At 34.7% G+C, this 23,172-nt stretch overlaps 2 protein-coding genes and 1 pseudogene across 4 annotated transcripts in view; all 3 read right to left on the bottom strand.

The window, feature by feature from the left end:
- LOC105212593 (gamma-secretase subunit pen-2) overlaps positions 1–23,172 on the bottom strand; it is a 303,679-nt gene that overhangs the window by 92,229 nt on the left and 188,278 nt on the right. Inside the window, exon 1 of one of the 2 annotated variants that reach the window (XM_054233595.1) lies at positions 8,187–8,191. The exons of the other annotated variant lie outside the window; for it this stretch is intronic. The gene's annotated coding sequence lies outside the window, so the exon portion shown is untranslated. Of the gene's footprint in view, positions 1–8,186; positions 8,192–23,172 lie in introns of those variants that run through there. 2 annotated transcript variants of the gene reach the window in all.
- Positions 291–11,567, bottom strand: Alp-m_9 (membrane-bound alkaline phosphatase). 2 transcript variants are annotated; one of them, XM_011184663.3, is made up of 5 exons: positions 11,548–11,567; positions 2,251–2,457; positions 1,865–2,184; positions 786–1,800; positions 291–717 (listed from the first exon to the last, which is right to left on the bottom strand). In XM_011184663.3, the coding sequence occupies exons 2-5, from the start codon at positions 2,312–2,314 to the stop codon at positions 539–541; spliced, it is 1,578 nt and encodes a 525-aa protein (XP_011182965.2). In that variant the 5' UTR covers positions 2,315–2,457; positions 11,548–11,567; the 3' UTR covers positions 291–538. The 2 variants fall into 2 exon arrangements, with proteins under 2 accessions (XP_011182965.2, XP_054089558.1); XM_054233583.1 differs by lacking the exon at positions 11,548–11,567 and adding an exon at positions 4,245–4,261.
- Positions 10,160–10,275, bottom strand: LOC128922907 (small nucleolar RNA U3; annotated as a pseudogene).

Raw genomic sequence — 23,172 nt, 5'->3', positions numbered from 1 at the left:
AGACTTTACTAGGACTCGCCTTGGCGATTTAGAAACTAATATTGTCTCTGTTTTAGTATCGTACACTGCATCGAGAGTTTTCGCTAGAAACATATACCAGAAACATACTTTTTGGGGTTAGGAAAATTTAATCGGAAACCTTGATAAAACTTAAATGTTTGCACTCTGAATCGTTCAGTCCATTATTTTTGGTTTTGCCAATTTAAACTAAAAGTTGCCGAAAGCTTAGTTTCTCTTTATGAGGCGAAGTCTTCTATTTAACAAATAACTTTAGAAAGTCAAAGACCATATTACATTTTAAACTCTTTATTTCAATATTGTACATACATAGAAATAATAATAACCGAGTATTATCTTTTTAGAATTATCATGCTTAGCAACTTTAATGTTTAGCGGCTAAACGTTAATTTGATTGCGATTAATTCAGTTGCTCGGTGGACGGCTGTCATAAATGTTACTATTATAATTGCATGTATTTATCTCGTCAGATATGTTTGCATGGGACGGACATACTGAAAACGACTCAAGTGCCTGGCACTTAATCACAAGCCTTAGCGCCGTTACCAATACAGGCGGCATAAGCCATCATGTGTGGTAGAGTATTCTGTTGGACTACACCACGGAAGAGATGCTCCCACGGGCCGGAGGCATACACACCCACATCATCACCACCATGCACACCACTGTCAGCGGTAATGTAACTGGGGAAGATGAAATCTACAAAAGAAAAATTCAAAAATTAAATATAATTCATTGGCTACAATCAGCTAAAGCTTGATGCTCACCTGGGCTGCCAAATTTACCCTCCAATTCGATGCGATTGCCATACTCATCGAGATATTGCTGAGGACCAGCAGCATAGTTGAGCGTGGCATAGTGTACACCGAACTTATCATAGCCGATTTTGTTGACATTCAAAATATCATTGCCACGTTCGGGATAACCGGAGATACTCAGAGGATGAGCGTGATCAGCAGAGACGACGATGAGCGTATCTTCGGGATCTGTCAAACGACGCGCCAACTCGACAGCCTTCTCAAGTTCAATAGTCTCATCAAGACTGATACCGGGCGTATTTGCGTGATTACCATAATCGATGAGACCACCCTCAATGAAGACGAAGTAACCATTCTTGTTCTTACTCAAAAACTTGATTGCCTTTTCGGTCATTTCGGATAAGGTGGGCTCACCCTCGGTGGCATGATGATGATAGTTCATCAATTTCGATTGGAAGATACCCAAAATGCTGGTGGTTTTTTCAAGATTGATTGCGTTCATCTGTTTACGATTGCTAACGAAGACGCCACCTTGATGTCTGCGTTGCCATTCGGAGAGTAAATTCTTACCATCTGAACGTTCACCGGGCTTACCGAATGGATCAATCATGGTTTTGGGTAAAAATTTACCAATACCACCACCCATTATGAAATCCAATTTACGTCCCGGTTCTTCAGTGACCAATTGTTGTGCAATATCTTTACAAGCAGGTGTGTAATCATCGCCGAGATGTTTGCGTACATCCGTATCGGACTCCCACATGCGATTCGCAACATGCGCATAACCACCGGTCGGACTGGCGTGTGTTAGTGTGGTTGTAGTAATGAAACCGGTAGACTTACCAGCAGCCTGAGCCCAATCGTAGAGAGATGTGAGATCATTAGCCGGATCCATTGAACCATCACAGTCATTGTAGTTCACATTTGGACCGATACCCAAAGAGAGGATATTGGTTTTAACGCCTGTAAGGTAAGCGGTAGAGGTGCAAGCCGAATCGGGTACTTGAGCATTGGCACAATAGGTCTAAAGACATAACATATGGCAATAGAATATACAATTTCCATTTATACTTTTAGTGCGAACTCACCCTGCTCAAGCCGGTGTATGGGAATTTTTCAAAGCTCAATTGTGACTCCTCACCGGGTCTACCCTCACGCTGTCCCTTGAGTATACGCGCCGCGGTAACCGTGCTCAGCGACATACCATCACCAAGGAAGAAGATGACATTCTTAGCTCTGTTGGTATTCGGTTTATCGGCCAGACGTTTTCTAATTTCATCATTCGCCGATTTACGCCAAAAGTTCGGATCGAGCTCTTCCACGGGCACAGCGGAATTATCAACTGCCATACCGTTAGCCAACATATTTGTACGTTCAAATCTGGGTGCAAAGAAGTCGTGTGGATCCTCTGTTTGGGTGTGTCATACGTCAATTATAAAGCCTTTGAGGATCAATTTGGCTTTTGTTTACTTACGTTTGGCATTGGCTGTGACCATCAGTACCAGGACGATGATCAAACTTATTGTTAACTTCAACATTTTGTCGTGCGTTTTTCCTACTTCGTTGGCTGAATTTCGTCGTCGTTCTGGAGTGTAGTGTCTTTGTAGCTTGCTGTAGCGTTAGGTGACTTGCACTGATTCGTCAGAATTTCGCCACTCGAATTTATAGTAAGTGAAATGTGCTGAAGAATTCAACACGTGATAAACAGATTTTGCATTAGATATTTTTAGGCTTCACGGCCCTATGTGCTATTTGTTTGTGTTTTTTTTTATTAATTAACCCTTAAGGTGTAAATAGACGGTGCAATTGAAATGCGCGCAGACAGCATTGTGCAGTGAATGAAAGTGATTATAATCCGTTTCAAGGTTTTGTTTTCATAAAAAATACTCCTTGTTTGTGTGTTTTCAGTTAATCTGTCATTCAGGTTTCAATAATTTTGTTTCAAAATATTGGAAACTCTGTTATTCCTTAAACATGCTTCTACACTTTCTGAAAACTTTTCACTTGTAAAGACTTTGTACACCTTTATGCAATGAAACAGCAATTTTTGCAAATTTTTTGGCGTAAACATTTTAGATTTTCAAGCTTTATTGGAAGAGCTAGATATAAGACTAATTATATAGCGATGTTAACCCGTTTTGGACTAATATTCTCATACAATTTTTATAAGAAATTAAAAATTAATCACTAATTTTTGTTCACTTTGTGGGTGTTTTCTTTCTGCGGTTTATCTTCGGAACACTTGCTCGTGGTCGCTTTATTATGTCTCTCGTTTAAAGCTCAACCCACACCTGATTAGTCAAAAACGTCTTTGACTATTAAGACCCAAAAACGTATTTCCCTCTAACGTCACCACACCAAGAAAGCGTGCGTTTTTATCTCGTCTTATTCGTTGCGTGAAGCTATAGCATGTTATCGTATCAGACAAGAAAATACGTCTTAACTAATCCGGCGTGGGTTGAGCCTTAGGCTCTGAATTCTGTCAGATAAAAACTATCGAATCGTTTTAGAATACTGATCGGTGTTTGCCATGGAGTGGTTTGGTCCCGACTAAAAAACTTGTTAGTATTGTCAACTCCAACTTTTATTTGTCCATAAAGTATATATTTTTTGAGATATTAATAGCAAGTTTATCACATTTTAAATATGTATAATTTCTCTCGTTATTTCTCTTTGAATTTCCACCAGAATGGGTTAATGCCGCAATTTTGATAACACGTTTATGATAAAGATTAGCCTGTTAACTGACACGTTTTGGCTGCTTTTAAAAATTCCATCACGAGATCTGGGGATGGAGATTCGCATGAGTGTACATTTATATGTTCTCATTTTATGATAAGCAGTGCTAATTCTAATGCAGAACAATTACACTATGACATTCTTGTGTGTTTGGTTTAAGCTGGTGAGATAGCAATTTATTGTTGGTGCTATCCAAATGCACGATCTATCTTTCATGATCTTTTGCAAATTAAAGAAGATGAGTAATTTGTATCGAAATGACCAAAATGAACTAGCACTGGAACTGTTTTATTGTAAAAATCAGTGTATTAATCCTTTCCAAGAATTTTCATAGACCCATTTTAAAAGCGACGGGTTTGATAAAGAAAGTTTACTCGATTGATAAATAAACTCTGTACTAATACGTAGGGTTGATAATGTTTAAGATTACTTGGTCGATTATAAGTTTCTTTATAGAACTATTTCTAGTAAAGTAATGATTATCATTAGTGAATCGATGAATCTTTGTCTTCTTCTCTTATTATTTAAAAAGGCCTAAAAATCTTAGTACTTTTCGTTCACTATATATGCTGCTTTATACATAAAACTTAGAATATTGTTTTTTGTATATTTTTTAAATTGTCTTTCATTTGGGTATAGAAAAATTTAAAGAGTTTATCAATTAAAGATATATTTTGCTTAGCAATTGTTAACTATATATATGGTTAAATTAATATATATTACACGCACTTTATACATATAATAGTATTTGAACAGCGTATGAATTACGGACGAACCCACAGATAACCAAACTACGTGTTCAACCTTTCAAGCGTAAAGTTGTAAAATAAACTAATTTGAAATGTCTTTTCGAGGACACTTAACGACATAGGTGTTTTAGCGAGTACCGCGGATAGTCAGTCGCAAATATAGTTGAAGAATGGAGTTGCCAGATGTATATACTAATTTCGCAAATTTAATTCAATAAGAGCTGATTTTGGAAAGAAAATGAAATAAGTGTTTTAAAATCTTAAAATTCAAAATGATCTAAAATGATACTTTTAGATTTGGAAATTCAATTTAAATTCCACTTGATATCTATTAACTTAAAAATGGCAATCCTGGATCTCGTGATACTCTCAGAGTCAAATGTTCGAAATTCTGAGTTAAATAATTCTTGGTGTTTCAAGTTTTTCGGAATACCTTAAATTAGACCATTCAGAACTTATCATTGAACATACATTTTTGTTATACCAAAACATAAATTGTTTAACATCTTGCTTTTATTGCTATCTGGCAACACTAGACACTACCTTGTGAACAATAGATAAGGTGTTAATTTATTGCGAAAAAGTTTAAAGACCGATTTTATAATTAAATGTCTTCTACACACTAAGTATTGTTTTTGGAAACTGTGATGCCTCGATGTATAGAATTTACAAGCATTTTATTGTTGATGAACAAAGCATTACATCATTTAAAGCAGTCTTCTATAAAATTAAGGTTTCTCTTCTTTTTACTAATTACTTTTTTTCTAATTTTACTGAAAACCGATATTCTCTTGAGACAGAAACTAGAAAACACACAAACAAATTCTGCTCATCTCTATTATCGAGATATCACTGTACTTGTCTACACGTGTGACCTAGTAAATGTTTGGCGAAAAACATTTTTATAGAATTAAAAAATAAACCCCAGTTTCGTTGATAACACTGAAATGTATGTAAAAAGGCCAAACACTTTTTACAATGGAATGCTAATTAAAAGGCTTGACAGAAATGGCTGCTAGAAAAATATAAAACAGCAGTAGTGCCTGATTATTTTCATTAAGATAGCGACCATGTAGCACGGTAAACATTTTCGGCAAGAATACCCATAAATTATGAAAACAAGTCCATTTAATTCCAATAACCTATGAATGGTGTATTTTGTATAATGTCAAATATGATAGAAATAATTACACAGCCACACAAAAAAAATTTTTGTCATGACCTGGGGATATTACTATGTGTACCAGAGAGCTGCAACGGATATATCATTTTCGTGCACACTCGGATGTACACTCTGATTTTGTTTGATTAAACTTTTCGGTATGAATACACGTATTGATCGCTTGGAGACATGTTCAAAACGAACGAGCCTTTCGCGACACTCGAAACACAAGCATATATGCTTGTTTTAACAGAGTGCCGAGTTGACACTCGTTTGTGAACGAGCTGGCACTCTAACCCGATCGTATTGAATGTGATCGAGTCACACACGAGTGTGCACAAAATTTCAGAATATGTATGTATGTAATTGGCAGTCATGCTATTATTGCGTAGTGATTGTCAACGATTATTGGTTTTGTTTGTTTTGTTTACTTTTTATAATTCATAATGACAACGATAGAAAATTCGGGTTGTGAGAACATTTCCAATGGCACAAACACCTTATCTGGTCTACACCTGAAATTTGTGATTTAAAAAAAATTAAAATATTTAAGTGCAATGAAATGTTTTTTATTTATGATTTATGAATTAATAAATAAAATAAGTTTTGAGTGAATTCTATTCTTAAATTGAATTATTCTTTTATAATATGTACTATGTACGTCTAATATTCAAATTATTCAACCAAAAAAGCTAAGACAGAACGCGTCATCCCGACGCCAACATACATACATATGTGTGTACGTATGTTTATCTATTATTTTTTGGTCTTCGAGTGCCACTCGAGTGTGTCGATCACAATCAACACGTGCACGACACACCCGAAAATATAATATACATAAAATCCGAGTTTGCTGCTTGCACTCGAAGATAGGACCGTCGTGATTGTTCGTTTGCGTTATTTTCGCTTCGGGTTCCAAACTCGATCGAACACGTGTTTGAAGAGTGTTACGACACACTCGTACCGAATTTAAGCTAGTGTGATTGAACACACTCGAACATACCCGAAGCTGCTCTCTGATGTGTACCTTACACAAAAAAAATTTTTGTCATGACCTGGGGATATTACTATGTGTACCTTATGTTTTGGGGTCGCTGAATCTGAATTCGTTTAACCTCCTCAGTTCAAATTTTTGATATAATCCCAAAAAGCCAATATGGCGGATACCGATTTATTTAAGCTCTCAAACCATCTGATTCGCTCGGTTTTGAAAAACGGACACCGGAATCGTAATCAGTGACCCCGAGAACACCCGAGTAACGAGTTTCAAGTGAATCCGATGAATTTAAAAAAATCGGTGTCCGCCATATTGGTTTTTTGGGGTTATGTCAAAACTCTGATCTGATGGGGTTAAATGGACCTCGGATTCGGATTATATATATATATATATATATACATATATATTTGACGTAGAAACCGCTTAAGCGATTATAGCCGAATCCACCAGAGCGCGCCACTCGTTCCTCCTTTTTGCTTTTTGGCGCCAACTGTAAACACCAAGTGAAGCCAGGTCACTTTGCACTTGGTCTTTCCACCGGAGTGGAGGTCGTCCTCTTCCGCGGCTTCCTCCAGCGGGTACTGCATCGAACACTTTCAGAGCTGGAGTGTTTCTCTGATTGTTTTTTCATTGGGGAGGTTTTTTATATGTGGTGGGTCCCAAACCCTACGCACAACCGCAGAAGCGGGCTTCGCCTCAATTCGGATTCAGTGACCTCAAAAACATAAGAAACACATAGCAAGATCCCCAGAACATGACAATTTTATTTTGTGTGCCTGTGTTATTTAGATACCGGGATACTAGCAGACTTAAGTAAGATATTTCCATGATGATGCTGACTTAGTTTCAAAAATATTGCATACAAATAGAGAAATAGAAATCGTTATATTGAATATATAAAATGAGGGCCTTGAAATGATACTAGACAATCACCGAAACAAATAACAGGTACAGTTATCAAAGCTAAGGAGTTATCACTGAAATAAGAATTTTTCTTAAGGACTTGGAGAAAATATATTACTTCGAAACTTGAAAAAATAGTTCCTTCTTCTATTGTTAGGAAAAGATTTTATGGAAATATGTTGGGTGTGGTAGTTGATGATGGGGCCATGTGTAGAAGTGAGGAAAGTTCCTGACCGTCATTCACTGGGGAGTGGTCAGGAACGATTTTTCTGCAAGTAGCTCAAGCAGTTCACGACTTTTAGTCTTAGACCAAGTATTCTCTGGATACCCAACAGACATCCGTTCGGAGGCGTGTTAAAGTGAGAAGGCGAACACCGCTTATGTGGTTGTGCGTAGGGTTTGGAATCCACCACATAAAAAAACCCAGCCTCCAAACTGCTAAAAGAAGGAACGAATGGCGCGCTGTTGTAAACTCGGTGATAACCGCGTAAGCGTTCCCTACGTCAGTTAAGAAGAATTGGTGGATGCACGGTGATTTTTAACATTTTATGCTGCTGTCACCATGAGTCCACAAAAAATCGCTTAAATTGTGAATAAGCATAACAGATGACACTCCCTGCACCTGTCTAAGTATGTATATCAGTATTTATAGTACTCGTCTCGTCTAGCATAACACTAGCCTCTGAATATAAAAAGATAAAAACATATATACACACATACAAATAGGGAAACATGTGAAATTCACGTGTCAAAACGTATTCACTTAGACAGCTCACCAAACTAAGCATCTACATAAGTGATAAAGTAAAAGTAGATAACGGTGATGATAAATCTGTCTTTCAAGTTGAAATGCTCTCGTGAAACACAAATAGTCAACACACACGTTTTATGGAGGCAAAAGAATGACTCGCAAAAATGCTGTTCTTAATTATGAAATTATAAATAGACTTTAGATAACACTGGTGAAATTATCTCTCAACTAACTAACGGACATAAGAACAAGGTATGAATCTAAATTTATGTATGTATGTAAGCAATTCGCACTCAAAAGCAAAGCGCGAATGAAAATCAAATACTTTAGCGCCTGCCGTGAGCTCAGTTGGGGCAGTTGGCCACATCGAGCGACAGCGGGTGGCCGCCTCATAATATTATGCAAATTAATTGCCTTTATTAAAATTAATTTGAAATTCAGTGCTTGAAATAGCGTTTCTTTTTATTTCCAGGAGACTAGAAGACATTTGTGCAGAGAAAATTTGCATTTAAAATACATAAGCAATATGATCCACATACCCACACAGACATACCATATGATAGCTGATGCTAGAGATTGAGAAAAGCTTAAAAAAATATGTATTAAATGGCAAACATATTGTGCATAAAATAACGGTATTAAGCAACAGCTGTTATGGCGCATATGAAGCATACATTCTCACTGGCATTTTGTGTATGTAGTAGTATTACTGTGTGTGGGTTAGAATGCATGAAGTATACGCACGGATACAAATACATACATATGAATATATTTTATATGGCGGCAAGTGTTTGTCAATGAGCTTTGGTTGCTTTGCAGTCATACGACTGACTTCACATATGCATATTAGGGAGGGTCTTAATTTCAGAGAAACTATTTTATTGTATAATTTTTTTTCTTTAGAAAAATCTATATTAATGTATTGTTATTTTGATCAAAATAATGTTGCCATATCTTTGAAAAAAAAAATTTTATAAAATATATAAATCGTTTAATATAGTAAAAATGACGAGAAAAGATAAGATATACAAATGTGTATTTGTGAAAAAGTAAAATGAAAAATATAGAGTTGCCATATTTCTAAAACAATTAAAAATAAATTAATGACTCAAGAAATGTAAGCAAGTGGTTACGAAAGCATTGAAAAATGTACATATTCCATCAAATTTAAATATTTTTGTCAGTATATAGTTGCCATATTTTTGAACTTTTTACAGAATATATTTAGAAATGCATCTAAAGTAAAAATATTGAAAAATGTGAAATAAGAAAAAAAGGTGCCTGGAGTACCTACGCGCGGGAGAAGTTTTACTTCTTAGTGATATTCCAAGAAATGCATATCATTTCGTATGATAGAAAACTAGAGAGAGGGAAAGGATAAAAATATGGTGGTGTGACCAACACTTTCTTAAATTCACATTTTATAAATTTATTATGCACATTTTATAAAGCAAAGTCCAAATCATTTATCATTTCTGGGTTCTGAAGGATTGATATCTATAATATTTACAATTGGATTATGATAACTAAAATACGATATGAAATGTCTTACATCTATTTTATCTATATTTCTCGTAGGATCATTTCTAATAAAAATTTCTCTCTGACGAATGCCAGTAATGGTTCAGCTTCTGGCAATGAGAAATTTACATTGAAATTTCCCGCAAGGAGTACCGGTTGTTCTTTATACTCTACTGGTTCTCTGATAATATCTGCGAAAGCTTGCGAACCTGTAGTTGACAACGGTAATAAAGCTTTACCGATGAACAATTTTATACCTCTCATCGAATTTGGTGATATATAAATGGCAATTAAATTCAATTTTTTACTATTATGATTATCGCTAGGGTTCATTTTGCATTCTACCGCACACAAATCGCCAATTCTTGTTGATGTTGATATCGTCTCGTCAGCATCACTTGCTCATTGTGATAAATAGCAACGCCTGAATTTTTTGTTTCATTTCGTTGAAATCTTACAACGAAATCAAAATTTGGTACAGATACAGGAGGCTCGTTGTCGTTCATAAATGTATCTGATAACATCAATGACACAAGACAAAATTAGAAATGAAGTTCATAAACCTCACGATGTCTGATAAAACGATATACCTCCTCATCGCGGGTGCTAATATTTTCGATTTGCAAAGAAAGTAAATGAAGACTGACTACAGAAATGATCCTGTGAAGTATTGTCTTAACTTTTCAACGGCCAACGCAGAGTATTTCAACCAAAAGTCACACAAAATAGTTGAGAATTCGCAGAAATGAAACAGAAACGAAAGAAAAATAATGCGCAAGCATACAATCATACATATGCGTACACATGTGAATGTGTCACCAACCAAAATTTAAACATTGTTCTACAAAAACAAGAATTGCTCAAGTTACAAGTCATTGAGTCAAGTAGCATAAGCATGGCAAGTGCTTTAAGTTCTCAGATTTACTCTCATTCACTCTCTCTCCCTCTCTCGCGTTAATTGTTCAACGCTATTCCCTCTCCATTGAAGCGTTAAACAATTATCGCAATCTTTTCCGAAGTCGTATAAGAAGTATAACTTCAAAAATTAAAAGTAAGAGAAGTGTGGCAAACATCACTGAAATTTTCATTGAAATTTTTTAGTTAGCTGGTGGCATAAAATAGTATGCATTATATCTGTTTAAGTATTTGAAAGATACTTGATTATCGAAAATTTTAAAGAGTTGCCAATTAATTAAAATATTGGAATCAGTTATTTTTATAACTTATATATTTTATATAATTTTCGCAGCACCCTAATGTGTAACCATAGCTACACTACCTCACACGTACATACATATATGTATGCACTAAGTAAGCAATACTACTACAAATCTATTTAAATTGTGAATTCCATTTAAAGCGTAAAGTTTTGACACTGCTGCCGGCGCGACGTTTGCGGATTCAAGGCAAATAAATGTGGAGAAAATTGCAAAACTCACTGCAGGTGACTGCAGTTCGGAAGCGAAGGGTAAACATTTGTGCATAGGGTAAACATTAATGTGGAGTACCGAAACCATGTGTATATTTGTACATATGCATAGGTATTTGATATGGTGGTGTTGGTGTATGCTGAATGTTGACACCGCAATGTGGTGTGCTACAAAGCACATATGGACCAAGTCAATTAAAAGTAAAATAAAATGGTCTATTAAAAAAACATTTTACGTGAAGGTGTTATAGGGTAATGTATACGTTTTTAGAGTAAAACCAAATTTGCTTGTGCAAACTGAAAACATTGAAAATAGTCTCATAGTAAATATGTATGTGCCGTTTGTATGTACATACATAGAAAACATATTAACATTTAAAGCTTATTCGGATGTTTATTAAGCCAATATTTATAATTGATAGATAGATGATATTAATTCTGTGATTTATCAAATAAAGATATTTAGTTCACACATATGTGTATATAAGTGTTTATAAAAAAATATTTCTGATGTACTCACCCATTACTTTTGAAGTGCATATGAGATGAACTGAAAATATAAGATAATAGATACTGTTAGAGCAATTAAAATCACTACATACTACGAGGGCTGCTATATATATTTCTGGCCTAAGCAACACTAAGTGTTGCCAGGTGCATCACTCAGAACGTTTTGTCATTTAATCGCGAATTGTTTTATTTACAGGGAATTAAAAAATTTATCTCGGCCAAAAAATGGAATTAACTCGTGAACATTTTCGTGCGATCATTTTTCACAACTTTCGACGTGGATTATCGCGACAAGAGTGCATCGATGAACTAAAATCTTTGTATGGCTATGAAGAACCATCCTATAGCACTGTGAAAAACTGGTACAACGAATTCAATCGTGGCTCCCACCAGCATACATTCGATATTGCATGAACACCTGGCCGTAAAAAAGGTTTGTTCTCGTTGGATCCCGCACAATTTGACAATCGCTCAAAAAAAGACTCAAACAAAGTGCTTCGAAAATTGGAAAAAAAAATATTTCTATTTTCATTATTAGGCCAGAAATATATATAGCAGCCCTCGTATTACCGTTAAAAAAGAAATTAATTAACACCACAAAAAATAATAAAAACAAACAAATATATGGTTCAAGGTCGAAATTCAATTTTTCGAATTCGTTCCATTTAATATTTCTAAATATGTAATGTAAGACAGACTCATTTTTTTAGCCTGAACAGGTCTTAAGATGGCTCCATTGCATGAGTTACTCCTAACCGAGGTGGATTTTTTTTTTCAATATACATTTATTTACTGAATCTGCTCTTTAAAGCCTAACAATAAGTTATAAAATCTTAAAATTAATTAAAACTAGACAAGCTCAACCAGGTGACTGAGTTGTTTTGGTGAAACGTTGCTCTTTAGTATGCAGGCATATCTCTTCTTTTTAGACGTGATTGATAACAGGATTGTACTAAAGCATTAGCCAATGGGTTTGGGTGATCACGGAGTTTAGATATATATTTCAATATGCTGTCCTCTACTTCTTTCTTAACCATAGGGATACCAAGATCTTTATGGATATTATCATTGCGCATGTACCATGGTGAGCACGTGATTGTTCTAAACATTTTCGATTGGAACCTTTGTATTATATCGATATTAGTTGCACAGGTCGTACCCCACAGTTGAATGCCGTACATCCAAATCGGCTTTATGACCACATTGTATAAAAGCACTTTGTTGTCTTGGCTAAGTTTAGAGTTTTTATTTATAAGCCTATTTAAATTTGCAGCTCTTATCTTCATGCACGTTATTTTACTAGATATATGTTTTCTCCATGTAAGCCTTCTATCTAGGTGAATACCAAGATAGGTAACTTCATTCACTTGAGGCACTAGAATATTGTTCATTTTTACTGCCGGGCACATTTTTGGTCTTAGCGAAAATGTAACGTGCTTACACTTTTGTTCATTCACATGTATGCGCCAGTTGGCTAGCCATTCTTCGACAGATCTTAAGTGCTCCGATAATATTCTTGATGCTATAATGTGGCATTTGTTACGGCTCACTAAAGCTGTGTCATCCGCGAAAGTTGATGTCAAAACATTATTAGCTGTTGGAAGATCAGCAGTATATATGATGTACAGAGTTGGCCCTAAAACACTGCCTTGTGGTACACCAGCTCTTATTTGTCGTTCATCAGATATGAAGTCTCCTACTTTAACCATAAATTGTCTATTATTTAAATAAGACTCCAATATTTTATACATTTCTAAAGGTAGAATGTTTTTAATCTTATATAAAAGCCCTTCATGCCACACCTTATCAAATGCCTGAGCAACATCTAGAAATATAGCTGAACAGTACTCTCTGTGTTCAAATGCTTTTCTTATTTCGTTAGTTATTCTATTTACTTGCTCTAACGTGCTATGTTTTGCACGAAACCCGAATTGATGCGCTGGTATTACATTATTTTCATGGAGGAAAGGAGACACCTTTTCAAATATTTTAGAAATAGAGGGTAGAAGACTGATTGGTCTGTATGAAGACGGCTGTGTCAGGTCTTTCCCAGGTTTATCTATCAGGATAATCTGCGACTTTTTTCATGAAATCGGATAGTATCCAAAACTAAAAATCGCATTAAAGAGCAAATAGTGCTCTCTACAGCAATATTTGGTAATTCTATTAGCGTTTTTGGGGGTGATGTTATCATGTCCTGGCGACTTTTTTTGATTTAGTTCTTTTATGATGCAATTAATTTCAAAAGATGAAGTCTTAAAAGACTCGAGCGACTCATTTGCTGTGTTAGGTAAGATTGACAACTTAAAGTTGTTCTTTGGGCAATTAGGTTGAAATACCTTTTCCAGGTGATTTGCAAAACAATTAGCCTTTTCCTCGACACTTCGAGCCCAATTTCCACCCAAGTCTCGTATAGGCATGTGGTGGAATTTGGATGGAGCCTTTTAGCGCATACGCAGCAGAAAAATGCCTCAGGCCCTGGGTTGGATTCGATGTCAGTCCGGAGTAAGAGGATGTGGAGCAACCCTGCTGGAAGGCGTTGCTCCAATGACGTACAACTAGACTTAAAACTTACCGATTCTAACAGGGTTAGATCGTCGAAAGGGCAGCCCTTGATCGGGTAAAATCCGGGTCAACTCCGGTAGCGTAGAACCGGCTGCGCTGGGAATTGAGACATTACTCTGTTAGACAGAAACATAATTGCTGTTGCTGAAGCCTCTGTTATTCGTACTCCTCTCATCAAATAAGACTTCATACACACATTTTTCGGGTATAGATAAGTCAAATGAAGTCAATGTATAAATATATAGATATAAGTAAAAGATATTAAGTGAGATAGGTGTGTGGAGATTGGAGGGCATTAAGGTCGAAAAATTGAAAAAATTAGAAAAAAATGGTTGTTGTTTGGTTTTTCGATTCGTTACATTTTGCGACGTTTAGTTCTGTCTATAAAAGGAATTGGAAAATACTTATTTTGAGATTAGAGATATACAACTTTAAATCCATGAAATGCCAGTGATCTTAGGGATCTCCTAGTGAAACTAGACTGCAGATTTTGTTCTTGGAAAATGTTCTGTATTATTAGCATTTTTTGTGTAAAAAAATAGTATTTTTTTAAGAATAAATAAGCATAAATTAATAATAAACACACCGGTAGAACAACACAACGTCAACAAAAATAACTCTGTTGCAAATAACACTCAAATACCTTAAACCAATAATAAGAATTCCCATCGCAGCCGCTTGTTGTTTAGCTCTCATCTAACAAAGCATTGCTGACCTATTGGCCGAATTTCGCCAACAACAATGGCGACAAACACACAGACACAGTGTAGGCCACATTGTCGCAGCTGTTATGTGGCACAAAAATAGACGGAAACGGAACCGGAGCAGCAACAGGCAGCAATACAAATGGGAACAGTGCAGAAACAACGCTGCCGCGCCACCTTGCTGTAAACAACGCCACAACACACGGTTAACAGATCGAGAGTAAGAGAGAGCGAGAGAGAGCTTGTGTCCATATGAGAAAGAGAGTGAAAATGAGAGAGCGTGAAAGACGTGTAAAACTGTTAAACATTCGACTATGTTGTGTTGGGACCATCGCATCGTGGTGTCAGCACTGGTCAGGCATAGCCGAACGCCAGCTAACGGTACCAACCAGTAACGCGCCAGTGCGCAACGAGCATTCGAGCAGTTTGGTTTGTAAAAACGAAAAAACGGCGTGTTCATGTGTTGTTGTTGCCGTTTTGAATTATTTGTAGTAAAAGAAGCAATACAGGAAAAAAGGCGCTGCAGCAGCGCAACGGCGGTGCTAAGAAACAGTTAGAAAAGTATTGCCAAGCGAGCGGGTGTGTGTGTACACATACACATGCATACATATATATGTGTATATGTGTATATTAAATGTGTATTTGTGTTCAAATAAGCGTACATGTGTTGGTGGTGTGTAAATATTTTACGAGAAGAAAGTGAAGCCTGGAATTTATGCGAAAATGTTGAAATAAAAAAAGTGAAAATAAAAATATTTCAAAATTTCAAAAATGTGTTTTGAAACAAAATGTGTGCCAATCCATGCAGGAAATGCGCAAAAATATGCCTTGAGCGCATTTCCCACGCATTTCCCCGAAATGTCATACAAAATGTCGCTCATACGCCATGTCAATCAGTGCTAATGTGCTTACAAAAAGCTTATTTGTTTTTAAATTTTTTGTATAATAAGTAAATAAACAAATTTTTAATTTTAATTTCAAATTTAAATAATTTTAATTTATTATTTTATTTACTTTTTTTGCATAATTTTTTGAGCAAAATCGCCAAAATTCACCCCAAAACTCCATACCGTTTTTCTGCTTCAACATTATTTTTTCACCTGTAATTTTCGCTTCAACTCATAACTTTCACAGCTGCTCCAGTTCACTGTGAGCATCTTCGCGCGTTTACTCTCCCGGTACCACACGAGTCGTTTATGTCGTTTTTTGGAGCATTAAACCTGCCAGTCAGCCAGCCAGCCAACTCGGGCAACGTGCGACACAAAAGCAGTTTGGGTGCTGTGCTCACCTACAGGACTTAACGCAACACAAATACACGCATTTCAATGAACACACACACAGAGCAGTTCCACCTATACAGCAACATATTGTTATACTTCATCCCTACTGTTGTATAGGTATATGTGCTGTATTTCATTCCTGTATGTGTATCTTGCTTTTTTCCCTTATCCTGTAGGCTGTTGCGCGTACACTTGCTTATGTACACAAGCATATAAATAACTGTATATAGCTAGTTTTATATATTTCATATGCTATATATAGCTATATTTATGTATTGCGTATAGGCTCTTAAATTTATGACTCGTATACCTGCAATAATTTGTTTAATTTCAAATTTAATATTTGCTTTTTAATGTTTTCTGTTTTTAATGAGTATTTTTTCATTTAATTTTTGCATTTTATTACACATTTTTTCTTTGTTCCGTATGCAGTTATGTTTTTTCTTCACCAAGCCAGCAAGGTGATATTATTCTGTCCAGCCTACGCAATACATATTTATTTTTTGAGTGTATATTGGCCAAATTTGTCGTGGGGAAAAATGATAAACAATAATTTGTGAAGAAAATCCAATTATTATTTTATATCTGTCTCCTTTATTGAACTTTTTGCGTTTCCTAAGTAATTTGTAACCTTAAAAAACTAATATTTCTATATTTGGGAGGAGTGAGTAGGACCTCAAACGTGTATATGAAGTGTCAATTATAGATACTTTCCCAAAATCATAGTTGGTAGTAATTTACAAAAATTTTCCGAATTTTTTTTTTGGCTAAATGTGTGCAATCCAACTTTTTCTGCGACTCAAAATATTTATGACGATTTTTTTTCGCAACTGAGGGGGAGAAGAGCTTTGAGAAATAATATTTGTGTATTGTTAACGTTTATTCTTGTACTGTGGTTTCCTTTTTAATATTATCAAATGGTAAAAAATTTTAATAATGGCAAGTTTCGCAAATTTTTGATGAAAATGTCAAAAAAAAACAACACAAAATATTAAAAAAAAAATAAATAATATACAAACAATTAAAAAATTATGATTTATAATATAAACGTTTGTTCTCAGAATTCTGCAATATTCACTGTGTTCAAGGATTAAATGGTTTTATGAATTGTGTGAGCTGGAACATATTTGTGAAATTTCGTCAAAATTCTAAAGCTACTGTGTGACGCCTACAGTGAGAAATAAAGAGAAAATGTGGACACAAGAGAGTGTTTTGAAATAAAATAAAATATCAAATATGAAATTAAAATTTGATGACTGCATAGTATAATACAAATATCAATGATCCGTTTGCAATTGTCAGAAATGAGAAAATGGAATATTCAGCAAATAAATGTCATAACAAATTCCAATTTTTTTTTTTTTAATTTTCACTTTCACTCGGATTGCAGAACCTGCCTGTTAAAGCATATTCGTCCACAAATTTCGCTTTGCCTTTTCTGTTAATTTTATATAATTCGTTTAAGCCCAAAAATATATGGATGTGCTTTTCTAAGTTGACTTGATCTCTTGAGATATCGTGAACTACAGTCAAAATAATTATTTTGTATGAAAAAAATTAAATTATTTTATATTTTAAAAGAAATGTTGCTTAATTGTATGCAAAGTGTACGCTCCTTTTTCCCAAACTCCCTATAAGTGGGCAACGACTTTTACCTTACAAAATCTCGATCTGTAAAAAAATTTCAGTTTTCAAAAAAAGAAAAAAAATGTTTTTTTTCTGTGTCGAACTTCAACTATATAGTTCATTAATGAAATCGGACACATTGTAGAATATCAAATAATAAAATTATTCAAATTATTCCTTCTGATTCGAACCCAATAATGGTTAGAGATATTCGAACCCGATTGCTTTATTTACAAGTATTTTAAATGCACAGCAAGTTCTATTTAATACCAAATAAGCAGTGAAGGAAGTTTTTTAAATTAAATAACTAAAAAATATTGGAAAATAATAAAAACGCTATTTTAAAACCATCTTTTATATAAAATTATTTTATACGTGTGCATGGCATTGTACTCCTAAAGGACTGGACTGAGTTGAATTACATTTTTTGTGTGTCTTCAGGTGGATTCGACAATGGTTTGTACCACCAATTGGAGTAGTTTTTTTTAGGTTTTCCAGGCCACATATATCGAACATGAGGACCTCAGTGCTTCTCATCTTTTTTACCAAAAATAAGTAAATCTCTCAGATATTTTGAAGAAATTTGTAGGGAATATTTTTTTTCTAATAATATATCTCCGTGCCAAAAATTAATGAAATCGGGTTATAACTTCTCCCAGCTCCCATATACCTAATATTAGGATTTCCAAGTTTCAATGGAATTTATACCATATATATGACGAATATGCGACTGAAATTGTGTGTTAAATTAAATAAATAAATAAATTGCGAGAGTATAAAATGTTCGGTCACAACCGAACTTAGCCCTTGCTTACTTGTCTTATATAAAATTACTTTTGTTTGGGAAATCTTTAATAATTGAATGTCGCTACTGTCTGTGTGACAAATCTTCAAACCAACTATATGTAAATTCAAATAATTTTATTATGTATGTTACATTTCGAACTTTGTTTAATATTCCTTAAGCATGAAATATCATGTATTACAACCTCTATCGGGTCCGCTAGTAGTATAAAATACATATATAACGTTATAAATATAAAATAAAAGAAAAAAACATTTTCTGACATTTGCTATGGCATCTTGGTTGGATATGGTTATAAAGTGCATATGAACTAGAAGATACTCTTCTCATTTAAATTTCATATATATATTCACCGAAACTCAATTAAACAGCGCTATAATAATCCCAGAAGGGTTTCGAGCTTGAAAATATCTCCAGCATTCTTTGAAAACTAGAAACACGATCAACAGTGATTTTTTACTTTGCATATTTGTGGTTACATGGATTCAAATTTATTCAATAATCAATATCTATACAATATGTGGCGAAATATACTCCAACACCACTAAAACTAAGCACTATTATCCATTTTTTTTAATAAACGAGCACGCGGATAAATATAAAATATATAAATTTCAATGTGAATACATACATAATAGAGGTTAAGACGTTCAAAAATGTTCATACTTATGATACATATGACACATTCTATACATATATGGTGGTTGGTCTACATTATTGTATTGTTTACATTTTTATAAGGTTTAAAAATTGATATGCGTTGACAACCATTTGCAATAAAAACACCCAACAATGCGAGCGAAGCAAACACGCATGTACATGTGTGTGAAAAATTACCGAAAAAGGTATTTTATGCATAGATAAAAGGGATGACAGACATTTGGGCACAGCTTGTCCCACAACTCATTATTTATTGGTTTGAATTAGACGGATGTTGCTTTTGTTAGCGTTGTTTGGTTTTCATGATTTTTTTTGTTTCCGAAAGGGGTTTTAACTGAAGATATATACAAATGTGTGTAAAGAAAAACAGGAGCAAACAAAGGTACATATATTTATTAAACAGCGCACACAATTAATTTATATGTATCTTAAAACACGCGTATGTATTGATTTATTCATACATTGGCAAGAAAATATGTGTGGTCAGCTTCTAAGGCTAGCAGGAAAAACGTAAGTTAAATGAATAAAATGAAATTGATGGAAAAAAATTAAAATGAAATAAAAAATAAATAAAATAAAAATATAAAACAAATTAAATTATAATTAAAAACAATAAGATAAGTTTAAAAATTAATACTAAAAAATAAATTAAAAAAAAAAAATAAAGTTAAAAAATTTAAAATAAAGCAAGTAGGTAGGTAGGTAGGTAGTAAGTAGGTAGGTATAGTGGATGTCAAATTACGCACTTAGGCCTTGGGAGGCCCATTGCGTTACCATCGGGATTGGAATCTCCTCACATTACCATGTCGTTTTTGAACCCCTCCTGGTCTTGATGAAATTAAATAATTCAAAAAGTATTAAGTGTGCAACAAAACCACGACCGATAGTTGCCATTCTTTTCCTATTTAAATATTTGCAACCGCATAGAGGATGTTCTACAGTTTCTGGAACATTGCTATGCCCTGGAACCCATTGCAGATTTATGGTAAAATAAGAAAGAAGCTAACTCGATTAAGAGCTCAAGGCATTCCTTCAGCAGTCTCGAAGTAACCCTTGGAGACTTTAGTGATCTTAAAGCCGCTTGGCTTTCTGTCAATATAAATATGTTTCTTGTTATAAGTACCATCTTTATCAGAACAATAAGGCCATCTTTAATAGCAGTAACTTCCGCTTGAAAGTTACTACAGTAATCTGGTAGTCAGAAGGCGATTCTGGTATTTAGCTTTGCTGAATAGACACTTCCTCCTACTCGTTTATCCAGCTTGGAGCTGTCAGTGTAGATGATTATTTCTCTGCCTGTATCTACCTCGCCTCTATCCCACTCCTCTCTGGAGGGGATGGTAATATTGAGAGCTGAATTAAGATTTAATTCTATTGGATTACTAAAATCCGTAATACCAGCTATGAACGGGAACTTACCAAGTATACTAGAATGTAGGGAGGATTCCCCCAGTCCAAGTGCTGACTTTGCTGCCACTTATATACAAAACAAGTCTATTGGCAGTAAGTGATTTAACGCCTTACTTGGCGTTGTTCTAACAGCTCCACTGACACATAGCTTGCTACTCTTTGAATACTTTCCATCCGCCTTACTGCGAAATTCTTTTCTGTTATTGGCCATCAGACCAATACTCCATATGTCATAATTGGCCTGACTACTGCCATATAGAGCCAACGTGTTACTTGAGGTGATAGGCCCAATTTTGGCGCCACCATTCTTTTGCAGGTACAAAGAGCTGCAGCAGCTTTCTTCTTTAACCTTTCGTCCAAGTTAAGTTTCCAAGAGAGCTTCCTGTTCAAGGTTAGTCCAAGGTAGTTTGCTTTCACTTCTATTGAAAACCTGGTACCATTTATTAATGGTGGTGTGACATCCGGAATCTTATGTTTCCTAGTGAACAATACCAGCTCCGTTTTGAGCATTTAGGCTTAATCCGCAGGGTGCTCGGAAATTTGCATCTAATCAAAACAGCACATCGTCACCCTGATCACTTTAGTATATATAACCCTACATCTAACTTGTTTAGTTTTGTGACTTACAAACAACTGTTATGTGAACAAAACAATAATACTCTCCTAGCAACTTTGTTGTGAGGGTATAAAAAATATATTTATTAGAAAATAAATAATAATTATTTAATATAAAATTAAAATAAAACAAATAAAATGAATTGCTTTCAATTTATAATTGTTAATGTAAAAAAATTTCCGAAAACATACAAATGTGTAGTAGTCTCCAGCTAGAAAATTTCTCACCTACATATATTGGTAATATTTACATAAGAAAATTTTCTATTAATTACAGATTTTAATGCATTTTATGCACTCCACTTCAAAATACAATACAAATTCTGTATCTATGCATGTAGATATGTAAAAACAAATTCACACTCCTGAGCACCCAACATCACCCATCAGCGGAATATCTCGCTGTCCGCCTGAGGCTGGCTGAAATAAACTAAATGTTACCACAAAACACTGGCGTGTCCTTACAAAAGCGCAAAACAGCAAGCAAATACGAAAAAAATCAAAAAAAAAAACTAAATTTACATATTCATACATATGTGCTTATATATAGTACATATATATATAGTACACTTTTTCTTGTTATTGCATTTTTTCGCGCACTTCGCTTGCAGCAAATCAAAAAAACGGCGAACTTTTTGTTAAAATTAAATTGTCCTTGTTGCTGACGAAGTGGCAGGTCTACACTACAGAGACACACACAAACTAATATCATAACGGTACTAACGTTTATTTACATTTTCATATGTCTGTGTGTGTGTGTGTTTGTGTGCTTTGAGATTTTAGCGCTGTAACAATTTTGACACATGCGTTTATCGCGTGTTGTTGTCGTTGTAAGCATGCTCGCTGTCATGTTAAATGCGACGCAAATTTCCACCGTCACACAAACACACATACACATACTCAAATATACTAAAAGTTAATGTATATACATACGTACATAGGTGTTGGCAGACGAATGTTGATTCGTTGGTTAGTTTGCGCATAGTTTAACAAGTTCACACATAAACATGTTAGCGTTGACACTTTTTACTATTATTATATTAGCATTTCAGCATTTGTGTGCGCGTGTGTGTGTGGTTGCTTAACAAATGCTGCTAATTTCATATCCGGCATTTTCAGGTTATTAAGTGCACAAATTGAAATGTTCAGCGGCTGGCATTTAGCCCCGTGGCATGCATTGTGCGCAGCTTTTTGTGGCATACTGTGTGGTTAATTCGTGGATTATGAATTATTATATAATCAATGCGTATTAACATTTTATATTATTTGTAGGATTAAATGATTATAATATTGCGCAATATTAGTGATAATTATATTAGGGTTCACAAAAACAGCTGAACAGGCGGCAAAAGAAAAATTTAAATTTTTTCTATATAACGGGTTTTTAGACATGCAGTTCTCAAGAAGAAATAAAACGCAATTTAATGTGATGACCAAGAATTTAGTTTTATTTTAAAGACAAGGATTTGCCATTATGTACTAAAAATTATTTCCTGCAAGTGACCGTTGTGGCTATTTTCGACCACTTCTTGCAGGAATTGAGCCCGAAAAATTATACAATTTTAGTTTCATATTTTACTTTTCATGAATTTGCCCCTTAAAGTAGGCTATGTTTTTCGTCTTTCGGTCCATTTCTCCGAATTTTAGGTATATAGCTTCCATTCCTATTATTCCTCACATACCTTATAGAGGAAATTTCACTTTTAGAAATATCTTGATTAATAACATCCGTCTATAACCATCTTGTTAGAAATTTGCCAGCTTCTACTACATTTTGCCACTATTTTTGGGTATAGAAAGAGATTCTGAGGCTCTCCTTATACTTCGTTTTGATAAAGATCTTCTTGGGTCTCGGAAAGAAATTCTGTCAGTTTCGACAAGAATTTGCAGGAATTTTCCCTAATATCTCGAGAGAAATATTTTAAATTTTTTGACTCACTTTCCTGTTCCCGAACATTGCCTTCGAGATA

This window comes from Zeugodacus cucurbitae, chromosome 6, assembly GCF_028554725.1.
Source record: "Zeugodacus cucurbitae isolate PBARC_wt_2022May chromosome 6, idZeuCucr1.2, whole genome shotgun sequence".
Taxonomy (NCBI): domain Eukaryota; kingdom Metazoa; phylum Arthropoda; class Insecta; order Diptera; family Tephritidae; genus Zeugodacus; species Zeugodacus cucurbitae.
Note: the sequence above shows the minus strand (reverse complement) of the source record. Positions and strands in the feature narration are given on the sequence as shown.